Source organism: Miscanthus floridulus, chromosome 3 (genome assembly GCF_019320115.1).
Source record: "Miscanthus floridulus cultivar M001 chromosome 3, ASM1932011v1, whole genome shotgun sequence".
Classification (NCBI taxonomy): domain Eukaryota; kingdom Viridiplantae; phylum Streptophyta; class Magnoliopsida; order Poales; family Poaceae; genus Miscanthus; species Miscanthus floridulus.
The window spans coordinates 114982140-115007206 of record NC_089582.1 but is presented as its reverse complement, the minus strand read 5'-3'; the positions used below and the strand labels follow the sequence as shown (position 1 = coordinate 115007206).

Here is a 25067-nt window from a genome sequence, read left to right as displayed (position 1 = left end):
TTAATAAGGCAAAATGAAAATATAAAATATATTAATTCTTTTTTAAAAAATGGCTCAGTAATAAGACAACAGAAAAAGTAAAGAAATCAGCAAAATAATTAAAATACGCTAGAGGAAGGGCAAAATCATTGCTTATTAAAGCAAAGTGAAAATATAAATATATTAAAAAAATTAAAAGAATCATGGCTCAATAATAAGACAACAGAAAAGGTAAAGAAATCAGCAAAATAATCAAAATACGCTAAAGGAAGGGCTCAACCACACGCTCTAACCGCTACTCCAGCTAACTGCATCTTTGCACAACTATTATTTTGTTTAATAATGGAACTCCATCCCAACTATAATAGTAATAACCGCTATCCGAGCCGTACATGATCCGCGACGGGAGCGTGTCCGCGGCCCGCTTTCCTCCGCCGAGTCCAGTTCGTGGAAGAGGAAGATTGAAAAAACACAAGGACGAGAAGCGATCGTAGCGAGGCGACGACGACAGCGCCATGAGCTACCAGAAGGTCCCGGAATCCTATCCTCCACCAGGCAAGCCGGCCCCCTCCCCCATCTCTCCTCCGTCTTCTCCAATCCCTGCACCGACTTCCGTTTTCTCGATCTGAATTCCCCGGTCAAAGATCCCCTCCTCTTCGGCTCCAATCCGTCGGCCACAGATCGAGTCGTCTGTCACCCTTCTGGGAGTCGGCTCGGCATGAATTCACCGGGCAATGCGGCGCCGGATCTTCTCTCGGTTGGTTGAAGTTTGGAAGGCCCCATTGTTACTGATCTGATCCAAAAAAATTTTGGAACTGTTTCTGCAGGGTACTCGCAGCCGTACCCGCCGCCGCAGGCTCCACCGCAGGGACCTTACTACCCGCCGCCGCAGCAGCAGCCGCCTCCGGGGTACCAGGGCTACTTTAACAACGGCCAGCAGCCCTACGGCTACCCGCCGCCGCGCGATGGACATCATCATCACGGCCACCATCACCACCATGACGACCACCATCACTATCACCATGGTCACCATCATCACCACTACCACCACGAAGACGATGACTGCTGCCTTGGCTTCCTGAAAGGATGGTAATGCAGGCCTTCTCTTTTCTGATCACTTAGGATAGAAAAAGGAAATCATCTATCTTTTCTGATCACTTAGGACAGAAAAAAGAAATCATCTATGTTTTAGCTATTTACATAGGAGTAATAGTCTTGTGCTGATCAATTTATGTCTTTATACAAACTGATCAATTTATATCAGGGGAAATCAGTAAATCTGCTGTCTAAATAATCAATATTTGAACTGGGCTATGTACAATTGGTAAAAAAAAGGAACAAATTTGGTTTGTGCAATCTTCTTGATGAAAATGGTATAAGCTTTGTTCATGTTCTAGCCATACTGAAAACGTATATTGATTTGTAAAGATGCAGATTCATCTCTGTGTTGAAATGTCAGATAGCCTCAAATGCTAAGTTATATCGCGAAAGCTTAGTAACATTTCATTCGTTGATGTTCCCTTGCTTGGTTAGTTGCCTTACATTTTTTCTGTTTGTGCATCTTTTCTAGGACTAATAACAATGAAATTATTATCTGCGATAGTTGAAAGAATGTAAACAGGACTAATTACTATGCTTCTTGTAAACTTATTTAGACAGGTTGTATCTGTATGTTGACATGTTACGGGTTTAATGGACGACCTTTCTTGGCCATGGAATAGTATACAGTATTGGTGTATGGTGCATGCTGAGATTGTGTAGATTACACCCTCTGATTCAAAATACATGTTTAGGACATTGATAAGGTCTACAAGGTCAAACCTTGATCAATGATTTCTTTAAAATATGACATTTCAAACAAATGCAACTAAATGTTTTGAAAGTAGTTCTCATGGTGAATCTAGAAACATATATCTTGAATTGTCAATCCATGTAATCTTTATATAACTCCGCCTATGTTGTCTCAACATAGCAGGTCCCAAGTCCTGGTAAAGAAGGAGGGTTGTGATAGGCGTGGTGAGCCATCGTTAAACCTAGCCATTCTAATGGAGATGAAACCCGAAAGAAAACTGTAAAAATGTAATCTTTATATATTTGTAGTCACAGTTAAAAAAAAGTTTGACCGAAAGAACCCTAAAATGACATGTACTTTGAATAGGAGAAAGTGCCTACTATGATCTGTACTTTTGTATTGATTATACTCTGGCCTGACACAAACATAAGTTAGTCTGCAGTCTCAATACTTTATTTTCACATAAAATGCTGCACTCTCGTATATTAGGTCAATGTATCTAATGTGTACATCAATTACTACTGTTGACCGAAACAACACCTCCTTAACATGGTCATTTAACTAATTTCAATATACCTGTGAAGCTGAACGAGGAAAATAACACACACATTGCCAATGTGTTAAGCATTTCTGAACATGCTAAAGTTTCTGAAATATGGCAAAAAGAATTGATACCTTGATCTATCTAATCTCTCTATGGTGTTGTGGGCGCGCAATGTCGCTGAGAGTAAGTTTGTGCTGATATTGGACTATGTCTTGGCGAGGCTGCAGCATGACTATTTTCATCATAACCCATATGTCTTGAGAAAGAAACATTGTAGTGTTTCTAGTTCATTCAATAAGCACATAACCCATATGTGTTTCCTTTTGCAGGCTGGCTGCTCTTTGCTGCTGCTGCATGCTGGATGAGTGTTGCTGCTGCTTCTGACATACATGCACCTGAAGCTCGTTGTATCTGGTTTCCAGATACAACCTGGGACGGCAAAATTAGCCTGAGCATTTGACTGATTATGGTTGCTTGATAGTGTTACTTGAATTTTCGTTGTGTTCTTGTTCATAAAAAATTTGAATAATATATCGTGTTAATAAAAGGTATTTGCACGTATCATAAAAAATTTGAATAATATATCGTGTTAAAAAATTTGAATTTTCGTTGTGTTCTTTCTCTGTCTGTTCCGATCTGATTGGTCCGTGAAAAGACTTGAAATCCTTTCTTATATCCACGTATCATTGAATTATGAAGAGATGTTGAAGTTCGGAGGAGCTGACAACGGCGTCAGACGTATCACGTATGCTCAACTCGGTTACAACCGGGAGAGTAGCAGTGAGCAAAATTCTAATCTTCCTGAATTTTTTTGATGTTCTTCAAAAGATACTAGTTCATGAATTTTGTGGTATTATATAGCTTTGGTCTTCAGAAAACACGAGTTCATGAATACTGTTTTATTATATAAACTGGTGCGATGACCTGATATAGTCACTTTAATTCTATACAAACGTAGTAGAAAATAGTCAAACTTTTAAACATTTAGTGACTGCCCATGGCCAAAGGACGCCTAGCTCAAACAGCTAGGTGACTCAGCGGCACTCCTTTAAGTCCTGGGTTCGACTCCCCGTGGGAGCAGCGGTTCTCACAGGGTGACGGTACATCTAGCGGTTCTCACAGGGTGACGGTACCTCCTACGTCAGGATGGGGGCGGGGGTTCGGGGGTTTCACAGGGTGACGGTACCTCCTTCGTCAGGATGGGGGCGGGATTCGGGGGTTTTCTCGATATGTGTGAGAAGATCCTTCTTCTTAACCGAAAACCCGGGGGCCGTCATAACCCCCGCAGGTCGAGTTTTTTTAGTGACTACCCATGCAATTTGAACAATGCATTTTCCCCCACATTTATTTATAAAAAGCAATGTTACTTTCTGATTGCATTCGAGATTAATGTGGGAGCAAAGAATACAAATACATAAACATATTTTTCAATATCAGAATCTAATTCGTTCATAGAACACATTTTCTCTAAAAAAAGAAGTAAATTGTACAGATAATTTTTCATTTATTATATTACAAGGAACAACAAGCAATTCCATATACATTATATGAGTCTTTTCTTTTCTCCCTTCTGAATGAAAGTTAACAGTGTCACTGCATTTCATAACGAGCTACGTACTATCTAGCTTGACAACTCTGCCCGCTGCCTGATCAAAAAAAGAAGAAAAAAAACTCTGCCTGCTGCAGGCTGCAGCACCGCTGCAGCTGAAAGAAATGAATAGAACAAGGGAAAATAATTGCCTGGTCACATAAGTTGGTCTGTTCATCTCCATCCTTACGTGTTCCTTCTTCAATTCAAATGTATCCAGGCCCGTTCGCTTCGCTGGAAAACAAGCCGAAATATTGTTCCGGCTAATTTGCTATGAGAGAAAAATACTATTCCAGCAGAAAAAAAACAAGATGAAAAATACGAATTATAAGACAAGCGAACAGGGTCCCTGGACAAGAAACCCAAGCCCATTGTCGTCAGGTCCATCCGTTCATGCTACCTTCATCCAACGCTCGATCTTGATATGCTTCTGCTGCACACCAAGTCAAGTGAAATTATATACCGAATACCGATCGAGTTGCATTTAGGAAGAGGGGATACATTAAACAACGTGTACTGCGCTGCTACTGATGATGTGTCACGATTTTCAAAGCTACTGTATTTACAAATTATTAACTGAAGTCTGAAGAAGAGATGAGCCTGGCATGAAGGATGGAAGCCACTCAGAATAGCCAAGGAGGCTGCCTGCGAGACCACACGCAGCAGAGCGCGGCCACGCAGTGTGCAGCCTCTGCAGCAGGAGGCCACAGGCAGCTCATCCTTGGCTACCAAAGCAGAGCTTCCATCGCCATGCAAGGCCACTCCTCTGCCCAGCTAGTAGCTGCACTAGTGCACTGCATGCTTCCCTCGCACGCTCATCAATATATGAATGACTCATGAATTAATTTCAGATAAGAGCCGCCCGGACTAGCCAAGGAGACTGCCTGTGATCGAGGCCACAGGAAGAGCAAAGCTGCACATGGTTAAGCACTTATGTTTGTGTTTGTGTTTGTGCCTTGTTGGATGCAATGCTCTGCTTGCCGTTTGGTTATTTATACTGTCCAAGCGCAGAAATGAGTTGGTGGTAACTGGTAAGGTCATAGAAGATGGAAGCGGCTACCAGAGCTTTCTTTGACAGAAACGACCCTTGCAGGTTGCAGCATCGAACATATCCTCAGCTCCTCTTTTTTCCTTGAAATGTGCACATCACATCCATCCAGATGATGCATGTCCTGTCCATATGTCAATGATTATGTGGTGCACCTTCAGCCTATTAAGCGGGCTAGTTTGGTGTGAGAGAAAAATATTATTTTAGCTTATAATCCACGATCATATACGAGCAAACGAACATGCTGCTTATCGTTTGCCGAAATTAGAATACCCGGGACTAGGAATATATGATTTCGTTCTCGCAAGGAGCGCCTGTATATCTCCGGGAAGATCATGTTGACCTTCGAAAGGTTGGATCATCTTTCTTTTTTTTTTTCTCAGGGTAGGTCGGATCGTCTGTTGACCTTCATAAAGTTGTTAGAATAGATATGGATTTGATCCCTTGTGTAGATATACCGCAAAGAACAGTGTCCTGTACCATTCTGGAGATTTCTCCATGGGCCCGTGGACGTTGACCTGCCTAACAAATTACTAAATTCGTCTTCATCAACAATCTCTAGAATTTACTGGCCCAGTCTTCTGAAGGCTATGTACAATGCAAAGATGCTTACGTAGATGCTTAAAAACTTTCATCATCAACCATCGGTATAAGAGTCATAGCCTACAATGGAATCAATCATTTCATAGTGCTTAAATGTTTGGCTGTAGGAGCCTGTTTAAGCGTCTACCTATGCAATGCGTGTATGATTTATTTTACGCTAATATTTAACTAGCCTCGAAGCGCCGGCTCCCGGTTTCACTAGATGCACGGTCCAAGCGTCGGCCGCCTGGTGGAGCACCTTTTCAGCCAGCAAGCGCTGATGCTTCCACCGTGTCAAGAAAATTAGTTAATTGACGCTTAGCGCCGCCTAAGCGCTCCGCAATGTACGCCTAAGATGCTTATAGGAGTAGGATTTGTGTGCGTGCGTTATAGGGTGAGCGTGCATGCGTTGTGAGCGTCTATGTTGAATTGTGTAATCTCAAAAAAAATTACTGAATTTGTGACATTGCTTAGTGATTGTTGTCATATTGAAATGGCATAGTTGAGATGTGTCCTTGTCATGTGATGATGAGTAATTGTCAAGCATGGTGAAATCCATTTAGTTGAGTTAGTCTTACTTATCATTAACTAGAGGCAAAGTGATGGCGGTGCAACATGTTTCTTAGTTTGTGTATATGTAGGTGTAGGTATTGGAGAGGACTTGATGGTCGATAGAGATAGAGAAGGTCAAAGATGTACCATGGGCGGATGAGAAGCCTTGAACTGAGGGACCAAATATGAGAGGATCATGGGTCACCCACAACAAGCACAAGGGCAACAAGAGCGCATGCAGAATGTGATGAAGATGATGTTGACCAGAGTAAGGATGGGATCAAGACCAACCAAGGCATGTGCTGAGAAGGACTTGCTAATCGCTCGGGCCGAGGACGAAACGAACACATGTGAGCTATGAAGACTTGAGTTTGTTTAGCGGTTTGGGGATCAAAATAGTGGGTACTAAGTTTACTGGTTTGGACCACAGAACCATGAAGCGGAAAGTCTCTGGCAGCACATGGTGACATCTCCGAGTTGGTGTCGAGGCTAAGCGAAGGGACTATATTTCCCTTGTATGGTAACTGGCTAGGTTAGATAGTAGGGGCGTTATTGAAATGTATAATGACACTATAGATAATAGAAGTGGCTTCCTAAGGTAGTAACCCCTTTCATTTTCTAGGGCTAGCCAATTACAAGGATACATAACAAGAGATAGGCTAGAGTACAGTTCAAGGTCCGTCTGACATGGCTTGACTTAACAGGTTTGCCCGCTAAGAGTATACTACCCTACAAACCCTAGGTATAAAATTTCTCCCTCCGGCCTCCATTCCCACACTTTCGCCTTCGGCTGTCAGTGTTTTGGCGCCCCTCTCAACACTCCCTTCCCATCATCCATTGTCCCTCATTGGCTCGTCGTTCCCCTCTCTTCTCTCTCCCCTCCATCCTCCAACCATGCACGGCCTCGCTCCCGACCTCTCACTCCCCTTCCCCTCCTCTTCTCTAGACATGGGCACACGGGACGTCGAGGACTAATGCTGATTGTGTCATGCACTGTGCCACTCACCGTCAAGCTCTGGACCTTCATAGCTCCGTAACTACTTGAGCTCTGGGCTCAAGGCTAAGGACTTGCTCTGGTGTTGCCCCCCCCCCCCCCCCCCCCCCCGCAACAAGCTCCAAGATTGTACTAAAGCTATGAGCCACATAGATGTAGTCCTCACGGCCCCAGCTCCATGCAGATCCGGTCGCCGAGTGCTTCTTTAACATATTATCAACCTTTTTAAATTATATTGTGGATAGCGTGCACAAAAGTAGTATATAGTTTTCCTGAAAATGTGTAATCCAATTCATTATATTCTTCTCAATTTTTGCTAATAAATTCTTAGAAGAAATAAAGTTCCCATTATTGTATAAATTGTGTTGCGTTCGAGAGTACTGAACTAGTATAAACTCTGTCATCTTCATTGTTCAGTGTCTCAGTGACAAAATACCGACATAATGATGCTCATTTAATATTAGATTAGAGACATTATTGTTCTTTTCTATAAACTTAGGATAGAATAATTAGGAACGTCAAGGTAGAAAAAGATGACCTTCCATTCTATGCTTACATCTTCCTCGTAACCAAAAGATATTTTTGTTAATCCTTCAAGAGGAGTAAACCATGTTGTACATTCTCTTTTTCCCCCCTAAAAGAGGGCCGGTACAAATTTTGGCACGCCCTCATAAAAATAGGTGCTGTTAGTTAAATTTGGCACACCTGCCGGAGGGCCGTAAGAAAGCTCTAACTAAAAAAGTATCATTACATTGCATAACCACCTCTGTAGCTTCACTCTGTGCGCTGAAGCAGGAATAAGAAATGAACAGAAGAAGGGCAAATAAGTGCCGTTAACTCACGAATTGGTCTGATCATCTTCATCTTGTCATCTACTCATCTGTACCCTTTGCGTGTTCCTTCTCCATCATTTTAACGGACCTAAGAACCCCAGTTACCGTTCCCTTCGTCCCTTGCTGTAGGGCATAACACACCAAGAGGTTCAAGGTTGCGATGAGGGAACGTAGACCGAATGAAACTGTATTTAAAAAAAACAAAAGTGTTTGGTAAGAAGTTCTATAAAGGGCGTACCTAGTGCAGAGAGCTCCTGCTCTGTACAGGGTCTGAGGAAGGGTGTCAGTGGTAAGCCTTATCCTCGTCTGTGCAATGCGAGGAGACCGCAACTCGAACCCGGGATCTTCCGGTCACAGGCGGTAAGACTCTACCGCTAGCTTGCACCAGGCCCACCCTTCTAAGAAGTTATATAAGCGGATAAAAAAGTACTGAGATGTTGTTTATGGCTAGTCTTTGGCATTCTCATCTTGAATTCATGCACCGAGCCAAACCCCGGAGTGAGGGGCATCCTGCCAGTTTGTATCCGTCTATGTAATTGCTATAGTATTTAGCCAACCAAACATAACTGATAAAAAGTGAAGAAGAGATGAGCCTGGCATGAAGGATGAGAGCCGCTCAGGCTAGCCAAGGAGACTGCCTGCGAGGCTGCGATCGACAACCACACGCAGAAGAACAGCAGAGCCTCCTGCAGGTGCAGTGAACGCCACAGGCAAGTCATCCTTGGCTACCAGAGCAGTGCTCTCATCGCCATGCGAGGCCCCTCCTCTCCTGCTCTCGATCTCTGCAAAACTCCCCAGCTCAAATCTCACACACACACCGACCTAAAACTTTCCCGATTCGGGTGGTCGATGGTTTCTGCGCCACCTCGCCGCCTCCATTTATAGCAGTTGCGGATCAAGTTGACGCTGACGGGAATCCGAAAAGAATGGGCCAAATCAAAGCGCGGCCCATGCCGCCGCTCGATGTTTATCTTATTATGTATTTTCAACACATGAATTTTTTTACACCATAGAATTAAGATCCAACAACCTTCATCCTCCTTCTACCTCTAGCCTTCTTCTACCTTCAGACAATCACAAATCACAAGATCACAAATCCACAAATCACATATCACAAGAAATAAAATTTTTCTATAGAAAAACAAATCACAAGATCACAGCGGTTTTGGTCCTGCAGCCGTATGTACCAGAGCTCTGGCAGCTCAACACGGGCGTTGCCTGGTTCGCTGAATCTGCATCGTTGTGCCTGCACAATCTGTATCGAATCCGCTGTGGAATGGCCCGTGGCCGGAGGGGCCAGATGTCCGGATGAGCATCTTATCCCACTAGTTGCTGACGCGCAGATCACAAGTAATATGTGGGCCATCCACGTCATAGATATAAAAAATCTATATATTTTTTTAGTGTTAAAACACACGTGTGTTATATAGTATTTTTTAATGAAAAATGCACAGGAGCGGAATATGTTCTTCCCCATCCCCCTAACCCGTAATGATTTGTGCGGTGGCGGTGCGGCGGTCCCCATGCTCATGTCGCCGGGCGCCCCCACACGTACCATGCTCCATGCAGCTCGGTCCAGTGACCCGACATGACCACGCGCAAATCACAAGGAGATCTCTGCTCACCTTGTCTGTTAACGTAAAAGTAGTGAACGCATCATACACAAAATATATATAATCGAACGTTTTCTTTTTCAAAAGTGGAATGTTAAATTAAATGATGCACGGCAGCACGGGTGTTATTGGCATCCACAATTTTCTTATCTGCCGCAAACCCCACATTCCTAATCTCTGGTTGTCTCCAAAGATACTCATATGAATAGGGTTTACGTGCGTATATTTATAGAGGATGAGTGTACGTGCATTGTGAGCGTCTGTGTTATATTGTGTAACTCTAAAAAAACAACGTCTCTTCCAATAACCTGCCTCGACTGACCTCTGGCCACGCCAAACGCCAGGCGAACATTTTGCTCGCCAAACATTTGGCGAACCACGACGTGAAAATGAAATGGACGCGCGTGAGAAAGTCTGGTGACGCCGCAACTGGAGGAACAAAAACCAAACATATGACTAACTACCGGCGAGGTGTGGCGAGGTCTGACTACTAACCAAACAGAGCCTTAGTACCGTGTGTGGTTCGAGATACGGTTTCTTACAGGAAAACCTAGGAAGGGCGAGAGCTCGACGGTAAAGACAGTTGGTATATGCTAGTTGTATCAAGGATCAATGATATGTTATTGTTGTTATATAAAAAAAAGAAAGTTATGTTAGTGTGTGCGAGGGATGGCAATGGATCTGGATCCGTTGGTAGAAACCACCGGAGATGAAGAAAGTGCCAAAGTGGGCGAGGTGGGCAGCCACTCGTGGATACAGCCTCTATCGTCGTCTCCGTGCATACCAACCACAGATGCTTGACACGACTCTAACAAAAAGATAACATGGCTGTCTCTGTAGTCCGTAGATCTCCACAGTCCAAAAGAATGCAATTCTGAATTGGAGAGTGCTCAAATTTTCTTAAGTTTGACATATTTTATAGAAAAAAATTATCAACATTTATGTCTCCAAAAATACATTTTTCTAGGAACGTCTCCAAATACATTTACTATAGAACTATATTTTATAATTAATCTAATGATACTTGTTTGATATAAAAGTATCAATACTTTTTTTATAGAGACGATTAAAGTAAAAATGGCGTTAATACCAGCCTACGGAGTATTCCTGATATACACATGCTGGGAGAATTCGGTTGGACTGCAGAATAATTTAGCAAACAGTTCCATTCCTGCGGGTGTCAACATGGCGTGAAAAATGTGTCCCTCTATTGCTTCAATTAACGCCGATTATTCATTTTTCATTATTCTGCAAGTCGGCAAACATCTTGTGATGGGGGTTTCCATTTTTATTGCTATTTAGTACAATTCTGCGTTACAATGCTAGCTGGACGTCACCAGCGACCTCAAGTGCTCCAGCTTTAATTAAATATAAATCAAGCCCACGATAACTTGTCGGTCGCGATTGCTGATTTAGGCCAACCAATGGAATCTTTCCCTCAACTATTCATATCATATCTGCGTGTGCCCTTTTTAATGCCTGATATATATATGCGATATGCCTTGGTATCCTTTTTTTCTCTGTTTTTCTTTACTCCATCAACAACCAGTGTTTTCAATCTCTGGTTATGGGTATTCAGTGGCAGTGCTCTCCAGCATCTAATAGCCCTGTTATAGCCGAGTATAGTCGCTCAATTGTATGTGGGTACAATTATTTGTACACCATCCAAAACACGTATAGCCAACTATAAATATTATAATTCTACACCACACTCACGAGCAGGGTGAACAATTGTTTCTTGACTAGCAAGGTGAATGATTATTCGGCGATTACGTCCGGACACCGGTCCGCTTTCCAACCCCCCCCCCCCCCCCCAAATAGAACATAACCTGTCCCCCCCCCCCCCCCCCTATAGAACGGAACCCTCCCCTGTTCTCCCACCGCGCCCCTGTCCCAAAAAAGAGCACGAAACACTTCAAGTGCAAGATTGCAAACATCATTGTGATATTCAAAAATCATCTGTTGCAACATCCCAAAAAAACCCCATTGCAATTAACACGGGAGAAACAACAAAAAAACGTACAAAATAGCCCTAGCCCATCACCTTCGAGCTCGTTGGAACCCTAGCCACCGTCGCGCCCCTCAGATCCGGAGAAGGAGGAGGAGGGCTTAGATCCAGAGGAGGAGCACTTAGATCCAGAGGAGGAGGAGGAGGAGAAGGGCTCAGATCCAGAGAAGGATCGACCTACCTCGTCAGAGCCACCACCGTCGTCCTCATCTCCAGTGGGAGGAGTAGGAGCCGGGTCTCTGGGAAGCGTGGGGTTGCATGGAGGTCACGGAGGGGCGAGGGACGAAGGGCGGGCGGGCACGGCGTCCTCGTCCTAGGGACGGCTGAAAGGTCCTAATATGGCTAGAGGCGGGGGGGGGGTGAATAGCCTATTTAAATTCTATAAATCAACTAGAGCAATTTGATTAGTATGACAAATGGCGAAATGCAAACTTGCTCTAGCTCTACAAGGGTTGCAAGCCACCTATCCCACAATTCTAGTAGCAATGATCACTTGACACACAACTTGCAATCCTACTAGCTAGATGAAGTAGAAAAACAATGCAAGCTCTCAATTCTAATTACACTAAAGAGCTTGCTACAACTAGTTTGCAAGAATATAAGTTAGTGAGTAGGATGATTATACCGCCGTGTAGAGGAATGAACCAATCACAATATAAAGATTATGTCAATCACCGGGAGAATACAAATAACAAGAGACAACCGATTTTGAGGTTCACGTGCTTGCCAACACGCTAGTCCCCGTTGTGTCGACCAACACTTGGTGGTTCGACGGCTAAGAGGTGTTTCAATTAGAGCATCTAGTGGCACTTTGATAACCATATTTTGATACGAGTTTCACTCCTCTTAATAGTATGGCTATCTATCCTAAATGTGATCACACTCACTAAGTGTCTTGATCACTAAAACAAAATGGCTCCTATATTTTATACCTTTGTCTTGAGCCTTTTGTTTTTCTCTTTCTTCTTTTCTAAGTTCAAGCCTTTGATCATAACCATGCCATCACCATTGTCATGATCTTCGACATTGCTTCATCACTTGGAGTAGTTCTACCTATCTCATGATCACTTTGATAAACTAGGTTGGCACTTAGGGTTCATCAATTAATCAAAACCAAACTAGAGCTTTCAATCTCCACCTTTTTGGTAATTGATGACAACCCTTATACAAAGATATGAAATAAGATTCAATTGAATTCATGTTGCTGGCCCAAGCATATTTATCATGTGTAAAGGATATGGACAAGTTTCATGAACTCCATATGGTAGCAATTGCTCCCCCTACATATATGCTAAGAGTTTGGATTGTAGCTTTGCACATATGCTTAGATAGGAAATATAGGAGATAATTTCTACCAAATGATACTCAGGTATAAGAGATAGACCTTTGAAGCGTGATACCAATCGGAGTGCACCATTATACCATCCTTAGCACCATTAGTAACTAGACATACATAAAAACTAGAATACCCCATGAGATTAATATTACAAGTAAGGGTCTAGTTTCCATATGATGAACATAAGTCTAATTACTTTAGCTAGATACCACTTGATAGCTAGATACCACTTGTAAATACTTGGAGATGAAATCATTAGATATCCTATGCATGTTAGTTTTTCATTTTATCATTCAAACCTACAACTAGCATACACTACATAAGCATAGATATTGAAATTTAAAACTTATGACATGCAAGCAAACATATGAAATGCACATTCAAATGCACCATACAAGTTCATGAGCTTGCTCCCCCTACTTGTGTGCTCAAGATTTTAATTAATCCCCTTTCTTTGTCATATATTATCTCTCTACACTATTTCTCTCCCTATCACTTATCTTTGTTTCTCTCCCCCTTTGTCATCAATGACCACAAAGGCTTAAAGTATAGATAGGTTCAAATTATAGATAGGTTGGGGTGAAATCATGTGAAATGAGGATTATTTTTCAATTTGGTTCAATCTAGATTACTTGCAAAAGATATTTAACTCGGTTTGATCCAAGGACAAGCTTCTTCACACCTCTAAATAAGGGTCATCTTGTATCATTTTGAGTTAAACACTTATAGCTCATTTTATAGATCAAACACTAGGTTTACAAGCCCACAAACATGTCATATGCTACCACTAGATCATTTCAAACATACAAGCAATAGTGATAACATATAAGCATCAAATTCATTTGATTTTCATGAATGAGCCTATTCAAATGTGGAATATGTCTAGATGCACTAATCATATCCTTAGCAAGGATGTATGTCATGTCAATCAATTTATACCTTGTATTGCTCGAATGAGAGGCATGTCATATAATGTGGTTGCATCAACACATATTAGTAAAGTCAAGTATGTTCAATTCATTCCTTAGCTTGCAAAACCTCTTCTCATCAAGTGGCTTGGTGAATATGTTGGCAAGTTGATCTTCGGTGCCCATACTCTCTATGCAAATGTCTCCTTTTTGTTGGTAATCTCTTATGAAGTGATGACTGACATCTATATGCTTTGTTCTTGAGTGTTGAACTGGATTGTTTGTGAGTTTGATGGCACTCTCATTGTCACATAGCAATGGCACTTGCTTGATCCTAATTCTAAAATCACTCAAAGTAGCCTTCATCCAAAGTAATTGAGCACAACAACTATCGGCCGAAATGTACTCCGCTTTGGCGGTTGAAAGTGCTATACTATTTTGCTTCTTTGATGACCAAGATACAAGTGATCTTCCCAATGTTGACACGTGCCCGATGTGCTCTTTCTCTCAACTTTGCATCCCGCATAATCGGAGTCTGAATATCCAATCAACTCAAATCTTACTCCTTTGGGATACCATAATCCAACATGTTGTGTATGCTTCAAGTACCTTAATACCCTTTTAGTTGCCTTTAAATGACTTTCTCTTGGTAAGGCTTGAAATCTAGCATACATGCATACACTAAACATCACATCCGGTCTTGATGCGGTCACATAGAGTAGGCTTCTAATCATAGACCGATATATTTTTTTGATCCACCATGTTGCCACTAGCATCACTATCCAAGCTTCCACTTATCCCCATTGGTGTACTAATAGCTTTACTATTATCCATTCCAAACTTCTTGAGCATGTCCTTGATATACTTGCCTTGACTCACGAATGTGCCATTCTTTATTTGCTTGATTTAAAGACCAAGGAAGTAACTAAGCTCTCTAATCATAGACATCTCAAACTCACTTGCTATCATCTTGCCAAACTCCTCACAAAAATCTTGATTTGTTGACCCGAATATGATATCATCAACATAGATTTGTATTACAAACAAGTCATTTCTAAGCTTCTTGGTGAAGAGAGTGGTGTCAACCTTTCCTATCTTGAATCCCTTAGAGAGTAGGAAATCCCTCAATCTCTTATACCATGCTCTTGGTGCTTGTTTCAATCCATATAAAGCCTTTCTCAACTTGTAAACATGGTTGGGTTTCTTTCCATCTTCAAAACCGGGAGGTTTCTCAATATACACAAGCTCATTGATGTACCCATTGAGAAATGCACTCTTCATATCCATTTGGTACAACTTGATGTTGTGTGCATAAGCATAGGCTAGCAAGATCCTAGTTGCTTCCAATCTTGCAACTAGGGCATATGTTTCTCCAAAGTCAAGACCTTCAACTTGAGTGTAACCTTGAGCTATTAATCTTGCTTTGTTCCTTATTACTATCCCATCTTGATCTTGCTTGTTCCGAAAGACTCACTTGGTTCCAATCACATTATGATTCTTAGGCCTCTCTACTAAATCCCATACTTGGTTTCTTGTGAAGTTGTTTAGCTCTTCATGCATAGCATTGACCCAATCAACATCCCTCAAAGCTTCATCTATCTTCTTAGGTTCAATGGATGACACAAATGAGAAATACTCACAAAATGAAGCCAATCTTGATCTTGTTTGCACACCTCTTGAAATATCACCAATGATAGTGTCCAATAGATGATCTCTTGCAACATTGGTTGGTTGAAGCACTTGCACTTGATTGCTAGCATTTGATTGATCACTTGATTGAGATGATGAACTAGCCACTTGTTGATCTTGCACATTACCATCACTAGTGCTTGCTTGGATTTGATCATGAGAACTACTAGCTTGCATATTTAAGTTAGAGAGCACTTGATTCTTGTCATCTTCAACATCAATCACCACTCTAGGCCTTAACTCACCAATGTCCATGTTTCTCATTGCCTTGACCAATTGAGTTCCTTTCACATCATCTAGATTCTCATCTTCCTCTTGGGAACCATTTGTTTCATCAAACTCCATATCATGAACCTTCTTAAGAGTATCACTAGCCAAATTCTAAACTCTATAAGTCTTGCTAGTAGTGGAGTAATCGAGCAAGAAACCTTCATCACATTTCTTTTCAAACTTGCTCAATCTAGTGCCTTTGTTCAATATATAGCATTTACAACCAAATACCCGAAAGTATGCTATGTTTGGCTTTCTTCCATTCAATAGCTCATAAGGTGTCTTCTCCATTATGAGGTGACAATAGAGTTGGTTGCTATAGTAGCAAGCTGTGTTGATTGCTTCAGTCCAAAAAGAATGACTCATATTATACTCACTCAACATTGATCTTGCCATATCAATTAAGGTTCTATTCTTTCTTTCAACTAACCCATTTGATTGAGGAGTATACTTGGCCAAGAATTAATGTCTAATTCCAAATTCATCACACAACTCATCAATTCTAATATTCTTGAATTCACTACCATTGTCACTTCTAACTTTCTTGATGGTTGTTTTAAACTCATTGTGAATACCCTTGACAAAAGATTTGAATATTGCAAATACATCACTCTTGTCAACAAGAAAGAAGACACATGTATATCTAGTGAAATCATCCACAATCACAAATCCATATTTGTTTCCACCAATGCTAGTATATGTGGTTGGTCCAAATAAGTCCATGTGCATCAACTCAAATGCCTTAGATGTGCTCATCATACTCTTCTTAGGATGTGTATTACCAACTTGCTTTCCGGCTTGACATGCACTACATAGCTTATCTTTCTCAAAAGTGATATCTTTCAAGCCTCTAACTAAGTCATGCTTGATTAACTTATTTAATTGTTTCATTCTAACATGACCAAGCCTTCTATGCCATAACCAACCCATGCTAGATTTAGTGATCAAACATGTTGACAATTGAGCTTCTCTAGCATTGAAATCAACCAAGTATAGATTCTCATATCTAAAACATTTTAATATCAAGTTAGAGCCATCTATACTTATGATCTCTACATCATCCATACCAAATATGCACTTGAAACCAAGATCACACAATTGAGCTACCGATAATAGGTTGAAGTTCAAGCTCTCTACTAGTAGCACGTTGGAAATGCTCAAGTCATTGGATATTGCAATCTTACCAAGCCCTTTGACTTTGCCTTTGCCATTGTCACCAAATGTGATACTATCAAACCCATTGCTCTTATTTTTATTGATTGAATTGAACATTTTTGGATCACTGGTCATGTGTTGTGTGCACCCACTATCAAGCACCCAATGCCTTCCTCCGGCTTTATAATTTACCTACAAAAGAAGATCAATTTTTTTTAGGTACCCAAACTTACTTGAGTCCTTGTAGGTTAGTCACCAAGATCTTTGGTACCCAAATGGCCTTCTTCTTTGGGCCCACAATTGGTGTACCAATGAACTTAGCATTCACACCATTAGCACCCTTATAAAGCATGTAACAAGAATCAAATTTGATTGAGGATACATTAGGTAGCTTGTTCTTGTTAGTCTTGCAATTTTGCTCTATATGCCCAACTTGCTTGCATCTATTGCAAAACCAACCATTGCCCTTCACAAAGCTAGCTTTGGGAGTGACAAAGGCCACCTTGCCTTTCTTGGGGGTATAGCCCAATCCCTCTTTGTTGAGAGAGAACCTTTGGCTACCCAAGCACTTTAGCAAGCGGGCATCTCCACCATAGGCATTGCCTAAGGCACGAGTGAGCTCATTCACCTCCTTCTTGAGGGTCTCATTTTCCACTTTTAGTAAGGCGTCACAAGTGATTCCATCACTCAAAGGTGAAGTAGAAGTGGTAGTGCTACAAGAGGTGTTAGTGGGAGCAACAAAAATAGATTTATCAACAAGATCACATGTTAGTCCCACATCACATGATATGATCACTTACTCCTTCTTGGCTTCCTCCACTTTGACTTGCTCAATGAGAGAGGAGTGAGCATTTTCAAGCTTAGAGTGAGCTTTGCCAAGCTTCTCATGGGCTTCCATTATCCTCTCATGAGTAGCATTGAGCTCATCAAAGGATTGCTCAAGAAATTTTACTTTCTTATGCAATTCTTTGCACTCCTTTCTCTTCATCTCATTGCAAGTGTGCACTTGCTCACACATGTCCAAGAGCTCCTCCTTGGTGTACTTCTCATCCTCATCATCATTATCATTCCTACAAGAGTCACTTTCACATTCATCATCATCACTCTCATCATATTTTACCTTGGTAGGCTTTGCCATGAGGCATGTTGATGGAGTGTCGAAGATGGAGAGCTTCTTGTTGATGGCGATGCTTGCTAGTGCTCTATTGATAGATTTCTTGTCATCATCGCTAGAGCTATCACCATCCGAAGAACCATCACTATCCCAAGTGACTACATAGCCTCCACCCTTCTTCTTCTTTTGGAAGGTCATTCTCTTCTCCTTCTTCTCCTTCTTTTTATTTTTATCTTTCTTGTGCTTCTTCTTCTCATCTTCATCATTATCACTATTATAGAGACAATTTGCTACAACATGATCGGGGCTCTTGCAATTGTAGCATCTTCTCACATACTCTTTGCTCTTGATGTGATCTCTTCTCTTTCCTGCACCATAGCCCTTCTTCATGAATTTTCCCATCTTGTGGACAAAGAGAGCCATAGCTTCATCATCAATATCACTAAGATCATCATTATCACTTGATTCTTTCTTGGACTTGCTCTTGTTCTTGGATGATGATGAGCTAGCCTTGAATGCTATACTCTTCTTCTTCTTCCTTCTTGTCATCCTTGTCATCCCCTTCCCTTTCCACACGATATGTCTCTTGGGTCATGACATCACCTATTACTTGGTTGGGGGTAATCTCCTTCAATCCTTCTCTTATGATGAGCAATCTCAACATCTCAAATCTTGGAGGTAGGCACATCAAGAACTGATGTGAGACATTATCATCCTTAATCTTCTCTCCCAATGCCTTCAAATCATTGACAATGACTTGCAATCGATGAAACATCTCCGGAATGCTCTCATCATCCTTCATCTTGAAACTTGTCAACTTGTCCTTGAGGATATACAACTTGGCACTCTTCACCGCCGGTGTGCCCTCATATGTTTCTTCCAATCTTTTCACACCTCATTTGCTCTTTCACAATCCTTGATTTGCTCAAACACCTTAGAGTCAATGGCATTGTATATGGTGTTGAGAGCCATTGTATTGCATTGCTTGTTGATCTTATCTTGGTTGGTGGGATCATCGGGATCAATGATAGCATAGTCATTCTCGGTCACTTCTCATACTTGATCATTGATTGAACCAAGATACATCCTCATCTTTCTCTTCCAATAATCATAGCATGTGCCATAAAAATGGTGGTTTGCCCCCCACATGGTTGAACATAACTTGAGCCATAATTTAACACCGAGGTTGTTAAGCCTTCGATCAAACAGTGACCATGGCTCTGATACCACTTGAAAGGTCCTAATATGGCTAGAGGGGGGGGTGAATAGCCTATTTAAATTTTATAAATCAACTAGAGCAATTTGATTAGTATAACAAATGGCAAAATGCAAACTTGCTCTAGCTCTATAAGGGTTGCAAGCCACCTATCCCATAATTCTAGTAGCAATGATCACTTGACACACAACTTGCAATCCTACTAGCTAGATGAACTAGAAAAACAATGCAAGCTCTCAATTCTAATTACACTAAAGAGCTTGTTATAACTAGTTTGTAAGAATGTAAGTGAGTGAGTAGGATGATTATACCGCCGTGTAGAGGAATGAACCAATCACAATATGAAGATTATACCAATCACTGGGAGAATACAAATGACAAGAGACAACTGATTTTCTCCCGAGATTCACGTGCTTGCCAACACGCTAGTCCCCGTTGTGTCGACCAACACTTGGTGGTTTGGCGGCTAAGAGGTGTTTTACAAACCTCATCCACATGATTGGACACCACAAGAACCTACCCACAAGTGAGGTAACTCAATGACATGAACAATTCACTAGAGTTACCTTTCGGCACTCTACCGGGGAAGGTACAACTCCCCTCACAATCACCGAAGACAGCCATGAACAATCACCAACTCGTGCCAATCCTCCACCGCTACACCAAGCCATCTAGGTGGTGGTAACCACCAAGAGTAACAAGCGAAATCCATAGCGCAACATGAATAACAAGTGCCTCTAGATACAATCACTCAAGCAATGCACTTGGATTCTCTCCCAATCTCACAAAGATGATGGATCAATGATGGAGATGAGTGGGAGTGATTTGGCTAAGCTCACAAGGTTGTTATGTCAATGAAAATGTGCAAGAGTGAGCTTGAGCTGGCCATGGGGCTTAAATAGAAGCCCCCACAGAATAGAGCCATTGTACCCCTTCACTGGGCACTGATCGGGGTGACCGGATGCTCTGGTCCTACTGACCGGACGTAGGGCTCAGCGTCCGGTCGCTCGATGGCGGCCACATGTCATCCTATGTTCAACAGGAGTCATCTGATCTCAATGATCATGACATGATGAAAGCTCTAGTTTGGTTTTGGTTAATTGATGAAACCCTAAGTGCTAACCTAGTTTATCAAGATGATTATGAGATAGGTAGCACTACTCCAAGTGATGAAGCAATGGCGAAGATCATGACAATGGTGATGGCATGGTGATGGTCAAATACAACTTAGAAAAGAAGAAAGAGAAAAACAAAAGGCTCAAGGCAAAGGTATAAAATGTAGGAGTCATTTTGTTTTAGTGATCAAGACACTTAGTGAGTGTGATCATATTTAGGATAGATAGCCGTACTATTAAGAGGAGTGAAACTCGTATCAGAATGCGGTTATCAAAGTGCCACTAGATGCTCTAACTCATTGCATATGCATTTAGGATCTAGTGGAGTGCTAACACCCTTAAAAATGTTTGTGAAAATATGCTAACACATGTGCACAAGGTGATACACTTGGTGGTGTTGGCACATCTACAAAGGAGGTGGTGTTTGCAGAGTTGAGATGGGTTCGGCGCTTTTGGGAAAATGAAATGCCTATTTTCTATTGCGCCGGATGCAAAATTCTTGGTGGTTGGCACATTTGAGCAAGGGTGAAGAAGTTAGAGTTGAAATGGAGTTGGTCGAAATGATGCTGGCGTCGGTCTACTGATCGGACGCTGGGTCATTCAGCGACCGGACGCTGAAAGGCTGCGTTCGGTCGAGCTGTCAGACGGCACAGTAGCTAGGGTATTGCACCGAACGCTGGTCTGTGTCCAGTCAAGGTGGACCGGACGTGTCCGGTCGAAAAAATATGCCTTAAGGACCTTACTAGAAATGACCGGACGCTGGGGCTTCAGCGTCCGGTCAGCTTCGCAGCCGTTGAAATCTGACGAACAGCGTTTAAAGCTGGTGACGCATGGCGTCCATCGGGCGATCGGACGCTGAGGGCCAGTGTTCGGTCAGTATGACCGGAGCATCCGGTCAGAGCACGTTTTGCCCAGTGAAGGGGTATAACGGCTCTATTTGATGGGGGCTCTATTTATAGCCCCATGGCCAGCTCAAGGGATAACTCTTGCACATTTTCATTGACATAGCAACCTTATGAGCTTAGCCAAAGTCCTCCCACTCATCTCCATCATTGATTCATCATCTTTGTGAGATTGGGAGAGAATCCAAGTGCATTGCTTGAGTGATTGCATTTAGAGGCACTTGGTATTCGTGTTGCGCTGCGGATTTTGCTTGTTTCTTTTGGTGGTTGCTACCACCTAGATGGTTGGAGCAGCGGTGGAGGATCGGCACGAGTTGGTGATTGTTCGTGTTTGTCTCCGGTGATTGTAATGGGAGTTGTACCTTCCCCGGCGGAGCGCCGAAAGGTAACTCTAGTAAATTGCTCGTGTCATTGAGTTACCTCACTTGTGGGTCAGTTCTTGCGGTGTCCAATCATGTGGATGAGGTTTATGAAACACCTCTTAGCCATCGAACCACCAAGTGTTGGTCGACACAACGGGGACGTAGCATGTTGGCAAGCACGTGAACCTCGGGAGAAAATCGATTGTCTCTTGTCTTTGGCATTCTCCCGGTGATTGGCTATACATTTATCTTGTGATTGGTTCATCCCCTACACGTTGGTATAATCACTCTACTCACTCATTTACATTCTTGCAAACTAGTTGATACAAGCTCTTTAGTGTAATTAGAATTGAGAGCTTACTTTATTATTTACATTCATCTAGTTGAGCTCTTTAGAGTAGCAAAGTTGAGAGCTCTTAGTGAGTAATTACATAGCAAGTTTGTGTGCCTAAGTAATCATTGCAACTAGAATTGTTGGATAGGTGGCTTGCAATCCTTGTAGAGCTAGAGCAAGTTTGCATTACGCTATTTGTCATACTAATCAAATTGCTCTAGTTGATTTGTAGATTTTTAAATAGGCTATTCACCCCCCCCTCTAGCCATATTAGGACCTTTCACATGACCTGACGCTCTGCCATAAGTGACCGGACGCTGAACCCCCATCGTTCGGTTGTTTACAGTAAGGTTCCAAAATTGGTTTTCTTCGACCGGATACGTCCGATGGTACTTGACCGGACACATCCAGCGTCCGGTCAGTTATCCTAATTTCTGTGCAGCTATGTCAGCTCTGATCAGATGCACCCTTCTAGTGTCCGGTCAGTCAGAGGCTCAGTGTCCGGTCACATGACCAACGCTAGGTCATCACTGCCACACTTGACCGGACACGCTGGTCCCTCTGAGACCAGTGTCCGATCAGTTGTAAATTAGCGAGACTGACCTTCTATCATCTCTATCTTCTTCATCCTTGCTCAAATGTGCCAACCACCAAGTGTGTCACTAAAAGGGACAAGATGGCAACTAGAGGGGGGGTGAATAGTCCTTTTTAAAACTTAATCACGTTGGCTAACCGAAACAAGTGCGGAATTAAAACTATCGGTCTAGCTAAGACTACACTCCTCTATCTATGTTCACTAGCACCTTACAAAGATACTAACTAAGCAACAAAGGTGCCAGGCTAGCTAGAGCTCACCTAACCAATTCTAGAAGCAAGGTCACACAAACCTATGCCGCTAGTACTTCAAGCAACAAGGGAGCTCCTACACAAGCGAGTAAGCAAAAGCACAAAGCCACCTAAGCTTACTAGCAATGCTCAATAACAAGGAAACCAATGCCAAATTAGAGAGCACAATTACTTAGCTACACAAACTAAGCAATGTGACTAACAAGGTTACACAAACCAAATTAGCCACGCAAGGGAGCTACTTCTATGCTACACAAGCAAGAAGGTAACTAGTAAGCTACACAAGCTAACTAATTACAAGAGCAACAACACAAGCTTAATGTATATGAAAATAATCACAAGCTTTTGTAACGGGGATGCAAACCAATAGGAAGAACAAGGTTGACACGATGATTTTTCTCCTAAGGTTCACGTGTTTGCCAACACGCTAGTTCCCATTGTGTCGACCGCTCACTTGGTGGTTCAGCGGCTAATTGGCATCACCCGCTAAGCCCGTACGTCGAGTGCCACAAGAACCTACCCCGAAGGTGAGGGTAGCTCAATGACATGCTTTACTAAAGTTGCTCTTCGTGACTCCCATAGGGCGAGCATAATGCCCCTCACAAGCTCTTCTCCGGAGCGCTGCACAAACTTCTTGCGAGCTTCAACAGAGACCACCACCAAGCCATCTAGGAGGTGGCAACCTCCAAGAGTAACAAGCACCACCGGCTTGCAACTCGATCACCTAGTGCCACTCGATGTAACCTCACGACGCAATCGCACTAGAATCGCTCACTCACACAATCGGATGATCACTATCAAGTATGTGTGAGATGGAGGGCACTAAGCACTCTCAAGCATGGACACAAAGTCCCCCAAGGTGCTCAGAACTAGCCATGGCCGAAGGCCACTTCTATTTATAGCCCCAAGGGCTAAACTAGCCGTTACCCCTTCACTGGGCGTTTTTCAGGTCGACCGGATGCTGCACCGGACGTGTCCGGTCGCTATACCGGACATGTCTGGTAGCTGTCTGACCACCACGCATCCTACTATTGCCTCCAATGGCTCTCTGACAAGACGACCGGACGCTTAGCGCGAAACGATCGGACGCTCAGTAGCTGTGTCCAGTTGAGTCCAGTAAGCCTCCAGCACCGACCGAACGTGTTTGTTAGAACCTGACCGGACGCTGAGCCTCAGTGTCCGGTCGAGTACAGTAAGCACCCACAGACGACCGGACTGGACGCTGCCAGTGTTCGATTGACTGCACTGCCGAACACTGCTTTTTTCTGATTCACACCGGACACGTCCGGTGTGGCGACCGAACGCGTCCGGTTGCTGAGTACATCGCCAAATGCCGGACGTGTCCGGTCACCATACCGGACACGTCCGGTCACTCTATAACCAGCGCGACTAACTCTTTTTCAACTCTATCTTCTTCACCCTTGCTCAAATGTGCCAACCTCCAAGTGTATCACCTTGTGCACATGTGTTAGCATATTTTCACAAACATTTTCAAGGGTGTTAGCCACTCAACTTGCCTCGCCACTCGATCCTAGCGACGATGCAAAGTTAGATCACTCGAGTGGCACTAGATGACTGATATGCAAACAAGTTTGCCCCTCTTGATAGTACTGCCATCTATCCTAAACCCGGTCATAAACTTCTCTACACACCTATGACCGGTGAAATGAAATGCCCTAGGTTATACCTTTGCCTTGCGCATTCCATTCCATCTTCTCCAATGTTGATGCAACACATGCACCAACACGATCAACAATGATATGATCCACTTCATATCATCACGTGATCATATTAGTTCATCGATCTTAACTTCACTTGCTTTTCACTGTTGCCTTCATCCATCGGCGCCAAGTCTTGCTCAAGCTTCACCGCCACGCGGTCCATCGCTCCAAAGCCTCCAACTTGCCCTTCATGCTTGGAACCGGTCCATCAAGCCAAGTCTTGTCTTGATCTTCTCCACCTTGATCACATGACTCAATGTCATGTCTCATGTGCAATGAGCTCCTTCATCATCACATGTGTGAGCTTTGCAACATCTCCAAACCATTTTCACCTTCATGGCATATGTTGCTCACACACATGCACCTATGGACTAATTACCTGTGCATCTCACATAAATACAATTAGTCCACCTAGGTTGTCACTTAATTACGAAAACCACACAAGAACCTTTCAATCTCCCCCTTTTTGGTAATTGATGACAACTCTACAAAGATATGGAAATTAAGCTCTTTTGGATTCATGTTGCTTGCCCAAGCAATTTTACCATGTGAAAATGATTTTGGAC

At 42.6% G+C, this 25067-nt stretch overlaps 1 protein-coding gene across 1 annotated transcript; it reads left to right on the top strand.

The window, feature by feature from the left end:
* The first annotated feature begins 341 nt into the window (after positions 1–341).
* Positions 342–2918, top strand: LOC136546579 (uncharacterized). Its single transcript, XM_066538552.1, has 4 exons — positions 342–534; positions 807–1068; positions 1955–1995; positions 2645–2918. The coding sequence occupies exons 1-4, from the start codon at positions 495–497 to the stop codon at positions 2773–2775; spliced, it is 474 nt and encodes a 157-aa protein (XP_066394649.1). The 5' UTR covers positions 342–494; the 3' UTR covers positions 2776–2918.
* The last annotated feature ends 22149 nt before the right edge of the window (positions 2919–25067 follow it).